Genomic DNA, 19,312 nt, shown 5'->3' on the forward strand with positions numbered 1-19,312 from the left:
TTCGATAATTCATAAAAATTTCACTTTATACTTATTTTATCCACATCGTTGGGTTTCGATCTTATGATATCTAACACTCATCATTAAGGCGTATATTTAAAGTTGATGGAAGCGGTGCTTTCTGATATATTCAAATCTGTATCACTCACCATTATAGCTAGAGATGTTATGGTCGAGCTATTCAGACCCCCAACCAGCTTTTTGTTGGATTGAGATATTTACATTAGTAACTGATGATTTTGTTTGTCTAATCCATAATATATTTTTTGTATTATTCCAATGATTAAATATTTAATGAACCAGAAAAGTGCATATTCAGAAACTATATAACGTTTTCTCATCCTCACCTAACTTTATTCTTGACCATTGACAAGTGAAGTGATATAAACTGTTTAGTTATAAAACTATGAGACAAAACGCACGTTTATATCTAGTATTATTTACATGATTAAACTATTCTAAACACGTATGGGCACCCTTTTCTGCAATCATTTTGACTAAATTCTATTTTCTGGATGACTTCAGTGCTACGATAAACTGCAAGCTTGACTTCTTTTTATCAAGATTTTATTCTGAGATTCCTCGATGTCACGATGATGTTATATATATATATATATATATATATATATATATATATATATATATATATATATATATCACTGTTTCGAGTTAGATCATTTTGTGTGGAATAAATAAGATGATTTTGACTTCATCGTGTGTTGTTATTATTGATAATTTTTGTAAAATTGAAACTTGGAGTATTTCACAATTATTCTCGAGAAAAGTGTTTTTTTTTTCTTTGAAAAGTTCCAAATAAAATGAAACTCATGTAGAATGTTCAGCAACCGAGAAACATATGATATGATGTTCTCATAAACATAACGTGTTGACTTTTGTACTGGCGTATTATGTTACTTCTAGCCGTTTAAGATGCACATTGAAACACAAAAACAACTTGGAAAAAAATTTATTTACTTTAATGTATCCTCTATACAACCGTTATAAACGGTTCTTGAACTAAACAAAATATATCCATTGAGACATAAAATAAAGATGGGTTGGTTTGATGAAGAGCTTTTTCCGGGATATTCATTTTTGCAGATGTACAATCCCAAATAAGTATATTATTATTTTCAAAAATGATAATAATGACGATAATCGTGATATTAAAATTTTGCTAAACACGGTAACAATGCGGTGAAACAAATCAAAGCATAAGAACGCCATTTTTTGTTTAGAGAATTAACAATAGTGCGGTTGTCCATAGCTTAAATATTCATCATGAAGATAGAAAAAGTAGTTGTAATTTGGAAACGGAAGGCTCAATGTGATACAATAAAATTTTGACATTGATATGAACTGTAATCAGGAGGATCACAGAAACAGAAAAATATCAGTCAGGGGTAGAAAGGTCTGTATTGAAGAAGATAGAAGGAAGGCAGATGGCTGTGAGATAAGAAAAAAAGAAGAAAACACTTCTAGAGATTATGGTCATGTTAGAAAATGTTGTCAGAACTTTTCATCAGGATATACATGGTTATATCACTTCAACATTCATATAAAGAGCTTTTTTTGGTATGGAGGTTATTTCTGCTTAAGGAGGTTTAAGTTTTATGTTCTTGTCAATAAATACAAATGGACACCCGTTTTTTATAAATATTTTTTAAGGAGGTTCAGTTTGTTATTTATCATCTCGAAACTACAAATTCTTCGTATTTATGTAGTGATAAACATAAGTAAGTTTCGCTTTCGACTAATGAGGTCCTGGCTGTAAAAGCTTGGTAGTCGGTCATTTCACAAGGATTTCTTCGTTAGTGCTCCATCACTTTTTATCGTTTCGGCATCAAAAAAAGTTAATAGTTTGTTTGTTTTCAACTTCTAGTGAAAAATTTATTGTCAAGCGGCAATCACTAACTGTCTGTAAAAGATAATTTATATCATATCACCAAGTTTAGCGAAATTTCAATATCACTACTAATGCCGTTGTTATGATTTTGAAAGATAAGCATGTATTTGAAACTGTACATCTTTGAAATAAATTTTTCCGAAGAACTCTTTTTCCTGAACCAATCTTTCTTATTTATTGAATTTACTGAGCGTTACTTCTGATTTTGAAACAAGGACTTTAGTTGCTATGTTTGTGTATTTACTGAATAGAGAACTGTAATATTTATTTACATGACAGTTACTTCATAGTATAGTCTTTTATTTTTAAAAAAATTAATGTTTTACATTTTTCCTCACATTTTTTTTATATTTTTAGTTACATTTAATAATAGTTGTTCATTTATCACTACATCTAATCAGCCTGAGTATAATTTGAATTTTATTCATCAATCACTAACTGGTACTCAGTCGACCCCACCGACATCCCGTTTAATTAATGATAAATCATACAAATATGATGCTTATATACCATGCGAACAAATAAATCATCATAAACTTTCATCGCCTGGTGAAAATTACGCCTACTTAAGTGCTGATCAATTTAAATCTGCTAGTCTTAATGAATTATGCTATTCAAGAGTTATGCAACCTGTTACTACAACTACTAATATCAGTACTACTACTAGTAGTAATAACATCGTCAATCCAAACGCTAGTAGACGTTGGTTAGCACAAAATCGATATAGTATGAAATCTCCACCAGCTGATATTTTCAACGGTGGCATACAAGATTCAGCTAAAATAAATCTACTTCCACCACAGTATGGTAGTAGTTATCATCAACATATTTACAATAATTCACGTACACGATCACCAACACCACTTCAATGGTATCAGTATACAAGAAATAATTTTATTGATGGTCGACAAACATCAACAGATTGTGAATTAAATGGAAGTGTTAATTTATTCAATTCATCAGGTGAATGTGATTCACCATCTTCAGGAAGATGCACAAATGTACATGATACCCATTTGTATACATCAAGAAATATATTAAATTTATCTAATGTAAACAACGTGTATTTTTGTTTGTTTGTTTTTCATGTTTATTTAAATACTTTAATAGATAATTAATTTTGTTAATTTTCAAATGAATTACAATTTAATATGTTCGATGTATGTATAACAATGGAATTCTGGACGTGGATTTCATTCCGTTTGAGACTATCCGATTGGGTGTAAATCCGTAGCACAGTTTATATTCACAAAAAGGACTCTAAGAACTTATCAAGAGATTGTATGTGTTTGAGTAAGGGCTGAATGATGTTATTAGCCCCCAAACGCCCTGGCACGGCAGAGGGTGGGGAGAATCAGCTCTCCTTCTCCAAGTGCTTTCAAGTGACCACGTACAAACAACCACTGCCACACAAGTCCTACTCACTGCCCTCTTGCGGCATTGCTGTTCTTTACGAAATTCAGAGGACGAAAAGCGAATGTTCGGCACTTTAGCCGGATTGGTGGATATGGAGGATCTATCTAGAAGAGTCTTAAAACCCTCATTCCTAACCAATGGTGTTCATGGGCCCTAGAACCCTGAAGGAATAAATGGCGTATGAACCTATTGTTGGTCAAAGTCTATCATGGGACTGCATTTCCTTACATTTCTTCACTGACTTATGGACTAGACCTTTAGGTCAAAGGCTTCGGGTGTGTCCCCCTAAGAAAACCAACTGCTTCGGTTTGGCCACCCGGGAAGTATCCCAGGCCTCACACAAATCGAATGATTTATATGGCGCATATCTGTTTGGTGCCTCTCTGTACCAATGTTTATGTGTTTAAATAAATAAATAAATAAAAAAGCCTCACTAAATCGAATATTACAAAAGTTATAGGGGTTCCTTCTAAAGATCTGATAATATATACTTTGTCTAAATATGTGTGTACCAACAAATAATTGTTCTAACTTCAACAAACATACGATTGAATCTACTTTGTATTTATAATTAAACAGAATTTCTTCGAGAAATTTATTTAATTAAATTACTTAACAAAATATCTTTCAATATGTTTGAGTACATAAAAAGGATTTGGTTAACTGATGATAAAATTAGTCGAAATTTTATGGGTTATTTTATTTTACTGTATGACGAAATTTATCCTAACAAAGAAAACAAATATACCTAACAGATGTTCATATTGAAATGTGAATGATGTTTAGTCAAAGATACTTTATAACACTAAGTTGTTTTAGCTAAGAAACTATTGAAAATAATTGCATGGTTGTCTTGTCCTATTATAGAACCTCTCAGCATTATTTGCCAATTCAGATTGAAACCAGAGTCTTCTTCAATTAATTATTGAAGATAATTGACAAATGTGTTTAGATCGGCCTAATATTCAGTAAACCTTTTACCTCATATATATAAATGTTTTGATCTTACTGTGTAAAACCATTAATCAGTAAATGATACATAATTGGATCATACTCTAAACCTTACATTTATTAACTCATTTTTACTTAGATCCTGTTAGCTAAATAGTGTTGTTTACTCATCATATGATAACCCAACTTGTGTATATTTATTTAATAGATAATACTTTTACAATAAATATGAGTGGATTCCTAGTTGTGGTAGGCAACGCGTAGAGTTTGTGATCAACATGATTAATTGTCAATCACAATAGCTCAGACATTTATGTAATAACTTATGAAAACTTTTGCTATCTTGCGTTCTTATGAATTTTTTCCCATCAATCATTATTTCGTACCAACTAACCTCTGTTTGTTATTTTTTTTCTTGATTCTCTGAATCAAATTAATACAGAATCTGCCCAGTGGTAGTTATCCAAGTAGTAGTAGTGGCAGTAGTAGTAGTAGTAGTAGTAGTAGTAGTGGCAGTAGTAGTGGTAGTAGTAGTAGTAGTGGCAGTAGTAGTAGTAGTGGCAGTAGTAGTAGTAGTAGTAGTAGTGGCAGTAGTAGTGGTAGTAGTAGTAGTAGTGGCAGTAGTAGTAGTAGTGGCAGTAGTAGTGGTAGTAGTATTGGCAGTAGTAGTCGTAGTAGTAGTAATAGGCGTAGTGATAATTTATTGGTAGTATTAGATATATTAATAGTAACAGCTGTATTACTGGTTGTAGCATTGGTAGTATTAGTGTTAGTATCAGTAGTAATGGTACTAGCATTGTTAGTAGTGGTAATAGTAGTAGAAGGAATAGTAATCTTTTTTAGGGTAGTTTTAGTAGCAGTACTAGTAGAAGGATTTGGAGTTATATCAATTGTCTCGAGTTGTTTTATCATTTCTTATTTTCTTAGTCAACTACAACAACACAGATCACTTATATGATTCATTCCTAAACTCTCTCACCTAATTTTATTACAAATATCTCCGATACGATGTAGTTTACTTACCGTAAATACATAAGTTGAAGAATATATCCAATATTTCTTTCTGGTCTCAACAATCTGTGCAACATTTGCAAATTATTATTATTATTCTGATCTAACTGATGTTTAATTAGTGACAACATGTTATTTTAAGTAACAGGATAATATCAATAAATCACTGTACTAATTGTACATGAAAACATGTTTAAAATTATTTATTCAAGCTTATTGAATAGTTAAGAAATTCTCTGATTCGTAAACATAATTTTTCTGATTTGCTGTAGCCGTTTCTTTTTTTTCAATAAATCATTGTCATTTAGAAATATGCACATTCTTCAAATGTGTTTATTCAATGTTACTGATTATTATTTGTAGTAATAATTTTTTAAACTATTCAATTGTGAATGACTGGTTAGTATCATCAATCTTTGTATGGGAAAGTAAAATGCGTAACATATTATACAAACTCATACTTGGACTCACAAATGAATTGAAATTGATGACTTTCAAGTGTTGGTTTCTGGATTACAATTCTGAACCACTTACTTTGCTATTAATTAATTAGTCATAATCAATGAAGTACGTGGCACACACATTCACTGATCCAAGTCGCCATAGCATATTGACACAATGAGATAAAATTATCAAGACAGTTGAGAATAGTAGAGACAGTAATAAGATCATTAGTAATAGTAGTAGTACAAGAAGAAGAAAACTCTAGACATTACCAATATAATGATTTAAAAAGAAGAGTGAATTTGCGGAAAAAAGAGAGTATGATAGCCTGATAACTTAAGATCCAGAGAAAAAGCCAAACAGTGAGTGCATTTGTGCTATTGTGACTGATTCTGAACATATCCTTAGACCACTTATAACGATAATCATATGAATTAGTAGTACATAAATCTACAAAAACGTTAGTTTTTCTAGATCGTTTAAAATTTTCTCCATGATTCATATTCTGCATTATACTGACTTTGCGTTTTTTTTCCTGAAAAAATTAACTAATTTAGGCCTCCTCTTCTTCTCCTTCTGAGCAACAACATCATATCGAGACGATAAACAATTCAACAAATATTTTGAAAGGTAAGCAAAAATATTTCCCTACATAGTGAATTTTCATTTCATTATGTAAAAAGGTTTTAAAGAGTATTTATTTTCAAAATGCACTGTTTGTATAGGTCAATAGTGATGTTTCTGACTGAGATTCCAGAGTAGCCGTAGTTAGAGTTCAAATCCTAAAATGTAGTGTCCAAATGGGTTGGTTTCATATCAACAGTAAATAGCGAACTAAACTGTAATGGTAGTATATATGGCAGAACAATCTCAGTTGGAGAATAATTAAAAAGAGGAACAAGGAGCGCTGAACAAATATTTCGTCCTTTTATTCATTAATTACTCTTAAACAGTATGCATTTATGACACTTTTCAAAGATTGATGATATATATATGTGTGGTTAACTGACATTTCAAACAGAAGAGACTAGAATTTACATGATACACAGAAGGAGATAAACCTGATGGCAGATGTAAAGTTTATTCATCTAAAAACATGTTGACCTCTTGTTAGTTCAATTAATTCATTTATACTAATGTTTGATAATTAGTCTATGTAAATCATAAATAACTGAATATATTTTAAATATAAGGTGAATTCTACACTAAATTACCATTAAACCTATAAGCCATGTTATGTTCATTGAATATCATATTATATTACTGTGAACTGAATTACAGTATTATCAAATATTGTGGATAATCGTATTAGATCAATTTTGTAGGTTATTCATACTTCAATGAATGAAAATCTTGCCCACCATTTGGGTTGAATTATTCAATAAAATAATAAATTAGTAAATAGAATAAATATTCTTATATATTTGTAAAGAATAACTCTTGTGGAATTGATGTCATGGATACATATTATGTATGTTAAGTATTGCATTCAAATAACGTTGATGGGTATAAAATACACTAACGAGACTGTTTACTATGCGTCTTTGAATTATCTCCAATGAAGAAACTCTGATTCGACTAAACCAGTTTCTAACTGTTTATACCGGAAATGTAGTGCGAAAGTATAAAGTTGTACTTCTTTAGTATAGTGTACTGTAAAGTCTATTGAACTTAATAGCTTTAAATTTTAAGCTGACTTTAGACAAGAAGTCATCGTTTGCTTACTAGTATCTAACTTTTATAGTTAATTTCAGGAGTTTTAAGGAAAAATCGTGACAATTGTAGTTTAACATATCATGCATCAGTTAAATACTATCGGTGGCAACGGATAAGAGTTTTGTAATATTGAAAATTGAATGAATTAAGAAATACAAGTGGATGCCCATTCAATTATATCAAGGTTAAGCGTCCTCAGAGATACCTGAATGTCTTGAGCTAGATTATTGATATGACGGGATAAAAAGTCAAAATTAGATTAATTTATTGATTATGATTTTTGGTCCAACATTAATTTCGTTTTAATTCAATATGATGATTATTCAGTGTAGTATTCGGTTTTGTTTTCCCGTATGATCTTTTTATTCTGTATAACATATGATATTCTTGTATTAAGTTAACATAAACTATAATCAGTATATGATTTAGTATGTATGTGATTTCATCGTAATTATTAGTCGAAAATGGGTGTATGAATCAATATATAAATGAGTGTATTTTCAACTAGTCTGGTCGTGGTTGTTTGTGCTTCTGGCTGGTTGTGGAATATATTTCCTTCTTCCTAACTAGGACTGGGCTGTGGCGCGTCGGAATAGCTAGCTTATCTGTCCTTGTGTCACAGAGTCTTCGTTTGTTTCTCAGATTAGGTGAACTCGTAATATCTTCAAACAGAGATTCCCAGTTACTTCGTTGTAATGAATTTGTGAGTAGTCTCATACTAGCACGAAACAGCTATCCAATACTTCCTGGTTTGTAATAATTGTCTAATTGAAGTCATTCTTTGACATAAGACTATATTTGTCTGACAGTGGTCAACACTACAGTTGAATGTGCTTCCCTGTAAATATTTTAAAATGTCACTGAAATTTGCATTCAGCACTGATCCTGAAAACTTCTGAATTGAATTCTTTATATTCTACAAAGTTGTCAAAATCATTTAAAATGAGGATTAACTGTCTTCCACTTAATCTTTAAATATTTGGATTTTTATGTCTGATTATTCTTTTTTTTTCTGTTTTAATTTCCGGATTTCTCATGTATATATTTTTATTGTACAGATGAAAAAAGTTCATCACTTTCAAAATCTACCCTTAATGGAAAGAATCAATCAAAGAGATTGAATATTGAACGAGCGTAAGTTAAATGAACTAATAAATATCCATAGAAAAACTAGAATCGATAATTGACGAACAGACTATTGAATATTATTGTTAATTATTTATTTTATTTTATTATTTTGTTTACATATCAGTATTTTGCTATGTTGATTTGATTTATTCCTGTAGATATGGTAAAGGTTGGCGAAGTATTACCATACCTTCTAGTCCAAGTCTTATCGATGTGTAAGTGTTGACTGGTAATATGTGTGTACGTATGAATACACATTTATAAATATATCAATAAAAATTCACAAATAGAATTCTTGCGAGTTTTCAACAAATCTGATTAAATAAATATATATTTATATATGCACCCATGCACACAAAAGGCTGTCATATGTACATCACAAACCATTTTTATCTAGACAACTATTGGAAATCAAGAAGTATTCGACAGATGTTTTGTCCTGTTATATGATTCTGCAGCAGTAAACACCCATGACCATGTCAGTAACTGAACTCAGAACTTTCGGATCCAACGGCGAACGTGTTACTTTTCAGATCATCTAGTTTCCATCCAACTTCAATCAATTTATGGTAACTAGCAATCTCCGCGAGCTTATCTTGCTAACAATAACGGTGTATTCGCTAGTGATTAACTTCTAGATCATTTCCTGAAGTCCTAGTAAGAAGTCGATGACAGTGGATTTTAAGAATAACTGTGTAAGACAGTCATAACTGATGGCAATGTATGCTAGAAGCACACTAACAAAAACTATTTGAATTAAGTAATATAAACCATTGCTAGTAATAGTCAATTAGTGTAATGAACAAACTGCTCACTCCAAAGACTAAACTTCTTGGGTTCTAGCTTTACCAGAGTATTAGTTATACTCAAAGCACTAGGCGAACATTAAAAAATCCGTTGTTAAGATAGCAAATCATCAATTTAAGTGGTTAGAATGTATATCCTGTACAACCAACCACTGCCTATCTCGATGCTTGGTTGGAGTGGTAGTATGTTGGGAGTAACTTGGAAGCAACCGAACTAAGTCGAGACATTAAGCCATGAATTTCCTGACTGTTGAGCTGTATCATGTTCATAAGTGAAGACCATTTGGTTTGGTCCCGACATTATCGTGAATAATGGTTGTAGATCATGTGTGACAAGGATCGGTATGGGTCACAACTGCATAGATTCATTCACTCTTTATTTTGTCTTAGATCTCGAATTCCAAAATTATTTTGTACCCTCTGTTATACGAATTGACTCATTCTTCTTGAATTATTCTCACTATATCTGCCTGTTGTCACTAAGTCTACTATTACTCTTACTATTCCAGTATTTGTCATGATAATTTCATCTCATTATACTGATATAATGTGAGAACTTGAATAGATTCACATATGTATCAGGCTCTTTGTTGCTTACGACTAACTGACTTTGATGAGCACTACTGATGATGCAAAATCACAGTCCTATTTAGATTTAAATAGTTTTTATTGATGAAATTCATTTCATTAGATGTAAGTAAATTCACTTCAAATTAGAAAATCGCTGCATCCATTATAACACTGTTGTTTGTTTCATTTAATTTTCATTACTATTCACTATCATTGATTATTTCACAATTTCATACTTGTTGCACTATCTGTATCTCAATGTGATTTGATCATGTACTTTTTTTACTTATTTCAAACACATAGAAACAATCTGTGTAAATTTTATGAAATATTTATGGATTGATAACATGTAGATGATAATGTTTTTTTGTTGTTGCTAAAGTTCAATTATTTAAACATTTAATTGTGGGTCATTGAACACTGAACAGGAAATCGGATGCAATTATTTTGAATCTTGAAAACAAAAAATAACTAGTCAGTATGTCTTACTTTCATATGGTTCCGGTTAAAAGCAGGTCCCAAAACATAGATATGCTTTTGAAAAAATGGTAGTGTGGTGTGAGCTACATATATCCACACAAGTAGTATATAACGACAGTCAGGAATAGAATGTATTTCAGTAGAAGATCAAGGAGGAAACAATGGGAACGGAAAGCAATTGGTATGAAAATGCATGAACAATGGAATCTGAGATGATGGACTGATATTTACAAAAAAACGGTGAAGCTTGAGACAAATGATTGATGTTTGGCAAATCATGCATTTACTGTATGGTTCTCAGATTTTAGTAAGATCTGTAATTTTGTATTCAAATACATTCGATTGCCCCCACTCGAGTTCTTGTTCACTACAGCAGTTTTTAAGCAATGGAAATTTTCTCGCTGATATCATTTTTGTAAGCTGTATTTATGTATTATATATCACCTTATGAATATTTACATAATTTATGTGTTAAACAATTGTAACCAACTGCCTTTGATCAATGTGTTGTTCCAATGTTGGTGCTCATTAGTAAGATACACTTTCGAGCATTAAGAAATCGATGTTCCTTAATGACGGTAATGATTCACGTATCAATCAGCGTCATGGTTAAATATTTGACTAATTGTTTCATTACTACAGTTGAATTATTTGGTACTATATAGTAATTTACTTAGTGGTTTTCAGAATAATAAGCACATTGTAAGTATCTATGATTTGTTCTACGTACATAGTAATCAGATTACTACGCACTTATATGTCAAAACACCCCAAATATTAAAGCTAAACAGGGTTCATGATTGGCAATACATAATGTTATTGAAAATCAACAAGCTCTGGGCAGTCTTTTCATTCTAACGTGTGTCTACAAACCCACAAGTGACCGAGCCCAACACCTTCATACTTCATGGTGAGCGTTCAAAATTTGTACTGCTTCGGCGAGGCTCAATGGCTTACACTTCAGAATTCAGTCAAATTGCGATACTGTACAACCAACTTCGAACGTCATTGGTAAATGACTGCCTCATAGCAGACATAGTCGAACTTTATTGATCACGGATTCTCACTAGAACTCCGGTGACTGTCTTTTAGAACTAACCACCAGTAAATAAATTTTTTACTGATGAGCTTCGTGAATCCTAATCATATTTTCGTAATCCAACTCTTTAACCTACTTTACCGATAATAAATTACCGTTATGTTATTATCATTATTTATTATTTTCCCTTTCTATGGTTTGTAACTGACATACTTCCCATTTTTATTAGTCCGGAACTTGATAATTTAAAGCCCTTTTGTTCCTTATTTACTATTATTATTATTATTGTATCTGTCATTATGTTAGTGAATTTTACAACTAACTTCATCGAGTTCGTGTATACATACATATTCTTACAACACATGTCAATTTATCCGATAATTAAATAATTTAGTCTGTCCCGTTTTTAGTGAAGTTACTGCATATATATATGAGGACGTGAACCGGTACTATAAAAACCTTATTTTGGAATCAGCAGGCTATGTCAATCTTGCTTTCTTTAAATTATTTTACATTTGTAGTAGTATACTCATCATACCCTACCCTTTATTGTTTAAAATGTTCGTGGAGATTCTCGGAAGTCAAAATTTTGAAATGTATAGTCAATTCAGATTTTGTAAACGTGGTGTAAATATGGACGACTTTTTAGAAGTCAATTTATCACCAATCATTTAAATAATGAATAGGCCATTAGAAACCATAAGGAGGCCCCATACTTTTGATATCTTCATAAACATCAGGGATCAATAATCAGTCTTTACTGATCCCTCTGCTACATTTCAACAACATGAAGTTATTTTCTTTGCTCCATGATCTCTATATATTTTCCTCAATATTTCCTGGCTTTCTTGACAATTTTCCTTGTTTCTAACAGCGTATTTTATTACATTTTGTACATCAAGTACATAAGACATGTATACACCTATGGATATCGCCGGTTCTATAAAAATCTGACTTTAAAGCCGAGGAATGTTGTTTTCACTTGGTAATAGCATCACTAGCTAAAAAGTTTACTTTGGGACACTCAATTGAAGTAGGCCAAATAAAGCATCTATTTGTGCATTCATACGATTAGTTGCATTATAATGAAGAATAACTAGGTCGATCTGAACAAATCCATTTATATTCTGTTACTAGGTCATTTATTAGTTTCTCATGAATCTGTATTTTTCATTTGGCGGTTTTCCTTATTTTAGTATCCGTGCAACAGTAAATTGTTTGTCTTATGTGAATGAAGTTCCGAATTATTGATTATTTTTTTCAAGTACAGAATAGATGAAAATTTTTAACCGATTTCGTCTGTAGACTTCAAGAATCTTCTCGAAACAATATCTAATACTACTGTGGTTATCAATATTAAACTGGTTTTATCTTATAGTTTGGAATATTCTATTTGACTTTCAATTTTTCGTTCGGCAACCTGAATACCTGTTCCATCACATTACAGATAAATATGGAGTACATATAAAAAGCTTTAATGTATATTGTTTGAGCATTTTAGGCAGGTTTTAGCTAATCACATTACTCGATACTTTTTGTTATATGTTTTCTAAGGTTTTACTGATAGAAGCTACTTATTATCGATCATACTGGACACTGGTTAAATTTTCACGAGTGATTTATTTTGTAATTTCTAAGTGCGTCTCTCAGACTTTCCAAACTAAGGCATAAACAGCAGTTCAAACTTCTTGACTTTAAATGATTCTAGTTCTTGTCGAAAATTCCCTTTGACTTCTCATAAATATTCAAGTCATGGAATGTAGTTTATAAACTGGCATATGCATGTAATCTTATTTTAGGTGGTTAGTGACACGCCGTAGGAAACTCTGAACCTAGATCTCTTGCTACTTTGCACTTTTCAGCAAGTTATTCTTGTAATCTTGTGGGAACCGATGCTGCTTAGCGTACTGAAACCTAAGTCACTCATCTAAACTGTCTGTGACGTTACCACTGAAGTCTTCGGGTTGTGACTGACTTCCTATAGGAGTGAGATATTTACGGTTGGTTAATATTGATTACAGGAGATTTTTATTTTTAATTTCTTGTAAAACAGATTAGTGATTACCGTAGAATATATGCTTTAAGCAAGAAAATGTACGGATATATTTCGTCCTTTTATGACAAATCTAGTTATCGAAAGATTTCTGCTTTTATTAACCCGCTTTATGTCTGTTTACGTGTTTTTTTAACATAGCATTTGTACCAGTCTCCAAGTTTTTTAAGTGTTTAAATTACTGAATTACAATCAAGTATAAATTAACAGGCAATAATTGTGTGCACTATATTTTCTAAGTGCACAATGGACTGTGTAAATGAACAGGATCTTTCATAAATGCAAATTTGTGTGTTGCATGTCTATAGTCATTATTCATTCTATGTAGTAACTTTATTTAGCCACAATTAGTTTCTAATTTTATGGTTATGGTTGCTATAGTTCGTCTTATTGTTCTTAACATTATTTTGATAAAATGTTTGACACCATATTAACTTAATCTCCTCAAGTAATTGTGGTGTGCTACTGATGTCGACAAATATAAGTAGTATGTATCACTAGTCGAAAGTGAAATGCCTGGTGGCAGAAAGTTATGAAGATCGAAGGAAAGAGAAAGAGAACAGAGAGTAATTGGTGTGGAAACGAAGGAAAAATGAAGTCTGAGACAGTTGCTTGACATTTCGCAAATGAAGAATTTACTGTATCGTTCTCAGATTTTACTAACAGATTCTGTAATTTTGTGTTCAAATACATTCGATTGTCCCCACTTGTGTTCTCATTCACTACAAATTACGTTTCTTTCTTATACCATCTTTAACTATGTGTATTATCAGCAGTTATGAATACTAAAGGTTCCTAATAATTGTTATCGATGTTACCAAATAATCCACTGTAATCATCCTAATCTACCCATCTCCATTGTACTTGACTATTTTATAATCTGTCATTGTCTCTCTTGTTTATTTCATTCACTCATAAATTGAGCTTGGTTGAATAGGGAAGAATTAGAGCGAACAAAATGATTTCACTTCATTGTTCAGTGTTTTTTGTTCTTACTCTATGAAAAATTATCAAAGAAACTAATTTTACAAACTCTGTTCTTTAAATATGATGGTGTTTGCTTTATCAATCACTGAAATGAAATTTTTACTGATTTTTCTAGTCTTTGGTATGAACCTATTTTTGTCTTTTTTCTCAAAAAATTGTCAATATACAAACCTGGACAAAGTTATCCAATAGTTGATACAAATCAACTCTTATTTATGTGAAATCTAACCCAAAGATTTGTTGTTTCTTTTCTAAACACTCTATGATTGCATAATTAATATGCAGCTTTTTTACTTTACAAGAACTGTAGATTAATTTCGAATCTCATCTAGACATTAGCATAAATGAATTTTCAGTTACATTGACCAAAAATAATGCAATCCTTATAGGAGCAATTGTTCTCTTCTCATTGAGCTGAAATACAAACATTTTATAGGTTAATCCAACCGTATACTCAATAGTACATATATTTATTATCTTGTTTAGTCGAGATTGTTTGCAGTTACTAACAAATCAATTCATTTCCGAATAATAATCACTATGCATGGTGAAAATTCCTCAGTGTTCTATCAACTGATACTTAAAAGTGACTTTTCTTTCTGGTCATTTTACCTGAAACCATGATGTAAATTATATGGAATTATTTATTATTGGTATAAGAGGTTTATGGGAATTATGTAACTGACCGGTTTTTCATTAATGGACTAACTTGAACTAAACAACCTTTAAAAACCACTTCCAGGTTCGAATTCTGCTTTGGTCTTTGGTGTGTACACTAGCAGATCTTCGTACAAAGGCAAATAAGCCGCCCTGTGCCTTTTTATTCTGTGGTTGTTGAGCTAAATTCAAAAACAAATATTACAAATGTATCGATAGATTTCGAGCAAAATTTCAAATTATTTGAGTAGTAATTAAGTGGATTTTCTTTTTGTTTGTTAATGAACCGGGTATCAAGTTAACTTTAAGTGACAACTTATGGTATAACAATAATAGGTCAAATACTACCAGTAATCAAATTTATTCTTTTCCAGACCCTAGTGTTTATCAAAATCCTTTGGCTGCGTAGGCTATATTTTATCAATCCCCACCATTTTCCGTCCATTAAGCGAATGAATGCTGAACATTAGTCTAAATTTCATTAAGTTTTTATTTTAAGTCTCTGACGTTATTCGTATCTGTCTACCATGAACGTATTAGTGTAGCGTAGCTTACCATTTTTGATGTAAATACAAAATATTCCCACATCTGGGAATCGAGATAAGGATATTCTGTCTCAAGTAAGGACGTTTGACCTTCAAACCACTGAGCCAGGATCCAGTATCGCTGGTTAACTGAAGTTAGGTTTGTGCACCATTTAATCCTAGCTTAATCGTCTGTTGATTAAGCGTTTGAACACGAGATCGAAAGCTTAAACTTCCATTCTTGATGTTGGGGTCGTGAGTGAGTACTGGTAAGGAGTTCCACACTAAGATGAAACAGCCGTCCAATGCTCTCAAGTCTCCAGCGGTTTTCTAGCTTGTATAGGTTCATGTTCTTAACAACAACAAAAAAGTTAAAATGACATGGGTAACTAATTTTATATTTTTATCATATATATAATCATGTGATTTATGATAATTGCTGCACTGGATTTTTGTGATTATAGCATGCCAATTTCAATGTATACACTTCTGTTTAGTCTGCAAAGCATCATTCATTAGATAAAATATTTTCACTTTAATTGTGCATGCATATTTACATTTATGTTTGAATTTAAATTATCTTATAGCATTTGAATAATATTTCATATTTATTGAGTCTACCTACATTAATCTTATTTTTGCCATTTGTGTATTATCACGTCCATATTTGACTAAAAACGTTGGACTCAAATCGATAAGAAGTGATAATGAACTTGGGCTAATGACATCTAGCATCACAATAAGATATATTATCAATAAACTATCGTGGTTACAACCTACCTCTTAATGGATTAAGATATTTACTAATTAATTAATTAATGGCTAAGTAATAAACAATATTATATTTTAATCAGAGAGAGGTTTTGTGGACATTATAATAATGTAGTTGTTCAATTCCTAAGTCGATTGAAGCTAGACCACCATGAAAAACCTGAAAGCACTGAATGGCCACTTCGTCCTATATTGGGACTCCTCAGCAGTGCGCAACCACGACCCTGCCCCGCGAAATTCGAACCCGGGACCTATCAATCTCCCGCGCGAACGCTTAACCGCTAGACCACTGAGGCGGCATTCGGCGGTGTTAATGTCTAACTTCAATCAATCCACGAAGTTGTGCCACCGTCCACCATTATCATCAGCGATTTGCTATCTCACAACTGACCCGTTAGATACGGCTCAGTGGTCTAGTGGTTAAGCGCTCGCGCGCGAGACTGATAGGTCCTGGGTTTGATTTTCGCGGAGAGGGATCGTGGATGCGCATTGCTGAGGATTCCCATACTATGACGAAATGGCCGTTCAGTGCTCCCAGGTTTCCCATGGTGGTCTAGCTTCAACTGACTCATAAGTTCAATAACCAAAATATTATATTTGTTTCATCAATTGTTCTGATAGAGTACAATTGCTAAACTGGAATATATAATCACTAATCTAAATGATTTGATAATGTAGTGACTTTGTCTGCAAGTTCATCTTGTCAATGATGAATCCCTAAATTGGAGTTCCTTTTGATCACTTTTAAATCAGCACACATTAAATGAAGTGCATCATAATGTACATTCAGTTTGGTCTAGTGACTCTAATAATAAAATTTCATTACCGATAAACGAATAGGAGATATATCAATTGGTGTATAAATATAATTGCTTCATTTTGTATTTGTGTGTGTGTTAAACAAATATTCTATTTATTCATAAAGATATTATTAGTGCATGTTATATAAATATATGTCTCCAACACTTCATTTAGCTTTTATTGGCTTTCACAAGGTCAAATGAATAACTTCATATCAAATGGTTTGAATAAATCGAATTCCATGCACCATCATCAATGTAAACCAAAAAACAGTTTAATCAATTCTACACTATATATAAGGTCTAAAAGTATGGAACGTTATTATGGTGGTGGTTCACTGAACAGATCATGTAGAAAAACACAAGAAACTACTCTTCCTTCTATGAGCAACAGTAATAATAGTCATATTGATGATGTTTCTGCTAATCCTATCTACAATTCTTCACCACCTTCAGTTCTACATACCAATTCAATTTGCAATAATAAATCACAACAGAGCTATCAGGGAAGTGCCCTTGAATCCAATGAAAATGGTCCATTGAATAAAAATATGTCTGTACTAAGTAATAATAAATCGTGTAATAATCATGTGAAAAATGGACCTCATTCATTTGATAGTTATAAAAACATTCAATCTATTTCATCTTCTGTACGTCATGAATCGAATGAGTTTACGTCTTCATATCTGGACAACGTGTGAGTACGTGAGGAAGTGTAAATATGTGAATATCTGTGTTTTTAATATATGTACCACTAACATTCATGATCGTACAGAATAATGTGTCGCTTAAAGAATCACTAGTTTAAACGTTTGTGAAGATTATTGAATTTTGTAGTTTACCGTACGAACCTACCAACGGGATTAGATGGTTGGGCAATATCCTGAATTGGCTGAAGTTAGAAATGTAAACCATTGGATGCTGATTCAGTGTTCTAAAGGTCAAGTGCTTGTCGTGACACCTGATGGTGACAGTGATTAGGATTGCTGTGGAGTTACACACTCAAACGAAGCATCTGTGTAGTTCTTCCTCGGTTTCTACAGTTTTCTAACTAAGGTTAATCAGTAATGTAAAATATGACACCATAGTAAACCATCGTTTGCCTTAAATTATTGTCAGCATTCATTAATTGTGACCTCAGAATAGAATATTCAAAGTTATAAATGAATAGCTATGAACTCTGGTAATGAAATCACCATTATACATCTTAATAATGAAGCGATTAATTGCATAAGGTTTTTTAATTCAATGTTAGACAAACGTTATCAAACAACGTAAAATAAAAACCAGTGACTTTTGGTTTGAATCCAGAAAACAGTATGACAACTCAGTACTCTCTGTAAAAGGCATAAGTATTCTCTTCATTGTATTGTGCTACATAGTAATTATAAAACGAAATTCTATAACTAGTTAAAACATTTGTTATTTGAGATACAAGGCTGAGGACTTTTATTTAAATAATGATGAAGATTGTTGGTATTTCAAACGCATTCAATGTGATACTTGTGAATATTTTCTGTTTTTCAAGCAACCTATCAGCTAGCCGTGATAAATGTTAAAAATGACATAGATGTATGTTAGCCTAGGTTTCAGTACCAAACCAGAAAAAAATTGAAATTAATAACATGAATATCAAATTAATGAAATAGCCAGTGTCACTGATAATCAGATAGACTCTATATTGACAGTATGGTTCTAGAAGAAGATATGATAATATATGTACCAAAGAATGCTAGAACTCAGGATATATCTGCGACACTGACCAATTCCAAAAAATATTACCCTAAAGCTCCAATTATTGTTTACGAAAATCATGAAGACCCTATCCAGGTAGTCTGAACCTACCAAAATTGCCCAGTCCAATAGTTGATAACTTCACTGGTTGATATTTCACTTTGGTTTTTGCCTCCAATATTCTTCCAATCTTCTACCCCACTCAAACTTGTTCTTCAAGATAGGCTGTCGTCGTGCATACTTAGCATATGCCTCAACATTCTCAGTTTACTAAGATTCATAGCCTAGTCATTGAAAATTCTATATGTATCATTATATC

General features: G+C 31.9%; 1 protein-coding gene across 3 annotated transcripts in view; it reads left to right on the forward strand.

Annotated features, from left to right (window-relative positions):
• PPFIBP1_1 (Liprin-beta-1) overlaps positions 1-19,312 on the forward strand; it is an 85,901-nt gene that overhangs the window by 31,918 nt on the left and 34,671 nt on the right. Inside the window, exons 8-12 of one of the 3 annotated variants that reach the window (XM_051212866.1) lie at positions 2,264-2,958; positions 6,286-6,358; positions 8,503-8,578; positions 8,731-8,787; positions 17,435-17,956. In XM_051212866.1, coding sequence (XP_051068788.1) covers positions 2,264-2,958; positions 6,286-6,358; positions 8,503-8,578; positions 8,731-8,787; positions 17,435-17,956 — 1,423 coding nt within the window. Of the gene's footprint in view, positions 1-2,263; positions 2,959-6,285; positions 6,359-8,502; positions 17,957-19,312 lie in introns of all 3 variants that reach the window. The other 2 variants (XM_051212864.1, XM_051212867.1) reach the window with 2 other exon arrangements.

Source organism: Schistosoma haematobium, chromosome 3, assembly GCF_000699445.3.
Source record: "Schistosoma haematobium chromosome 3, whole genome shotgun sequence".
Classification (NCBI taxonomy): Eukaryota; Metazoa; Platyhelminthes; class Trematoda; order Strigeidida; family Schistosomatidae; genus Schistosoma; species Schistosoma haematobium.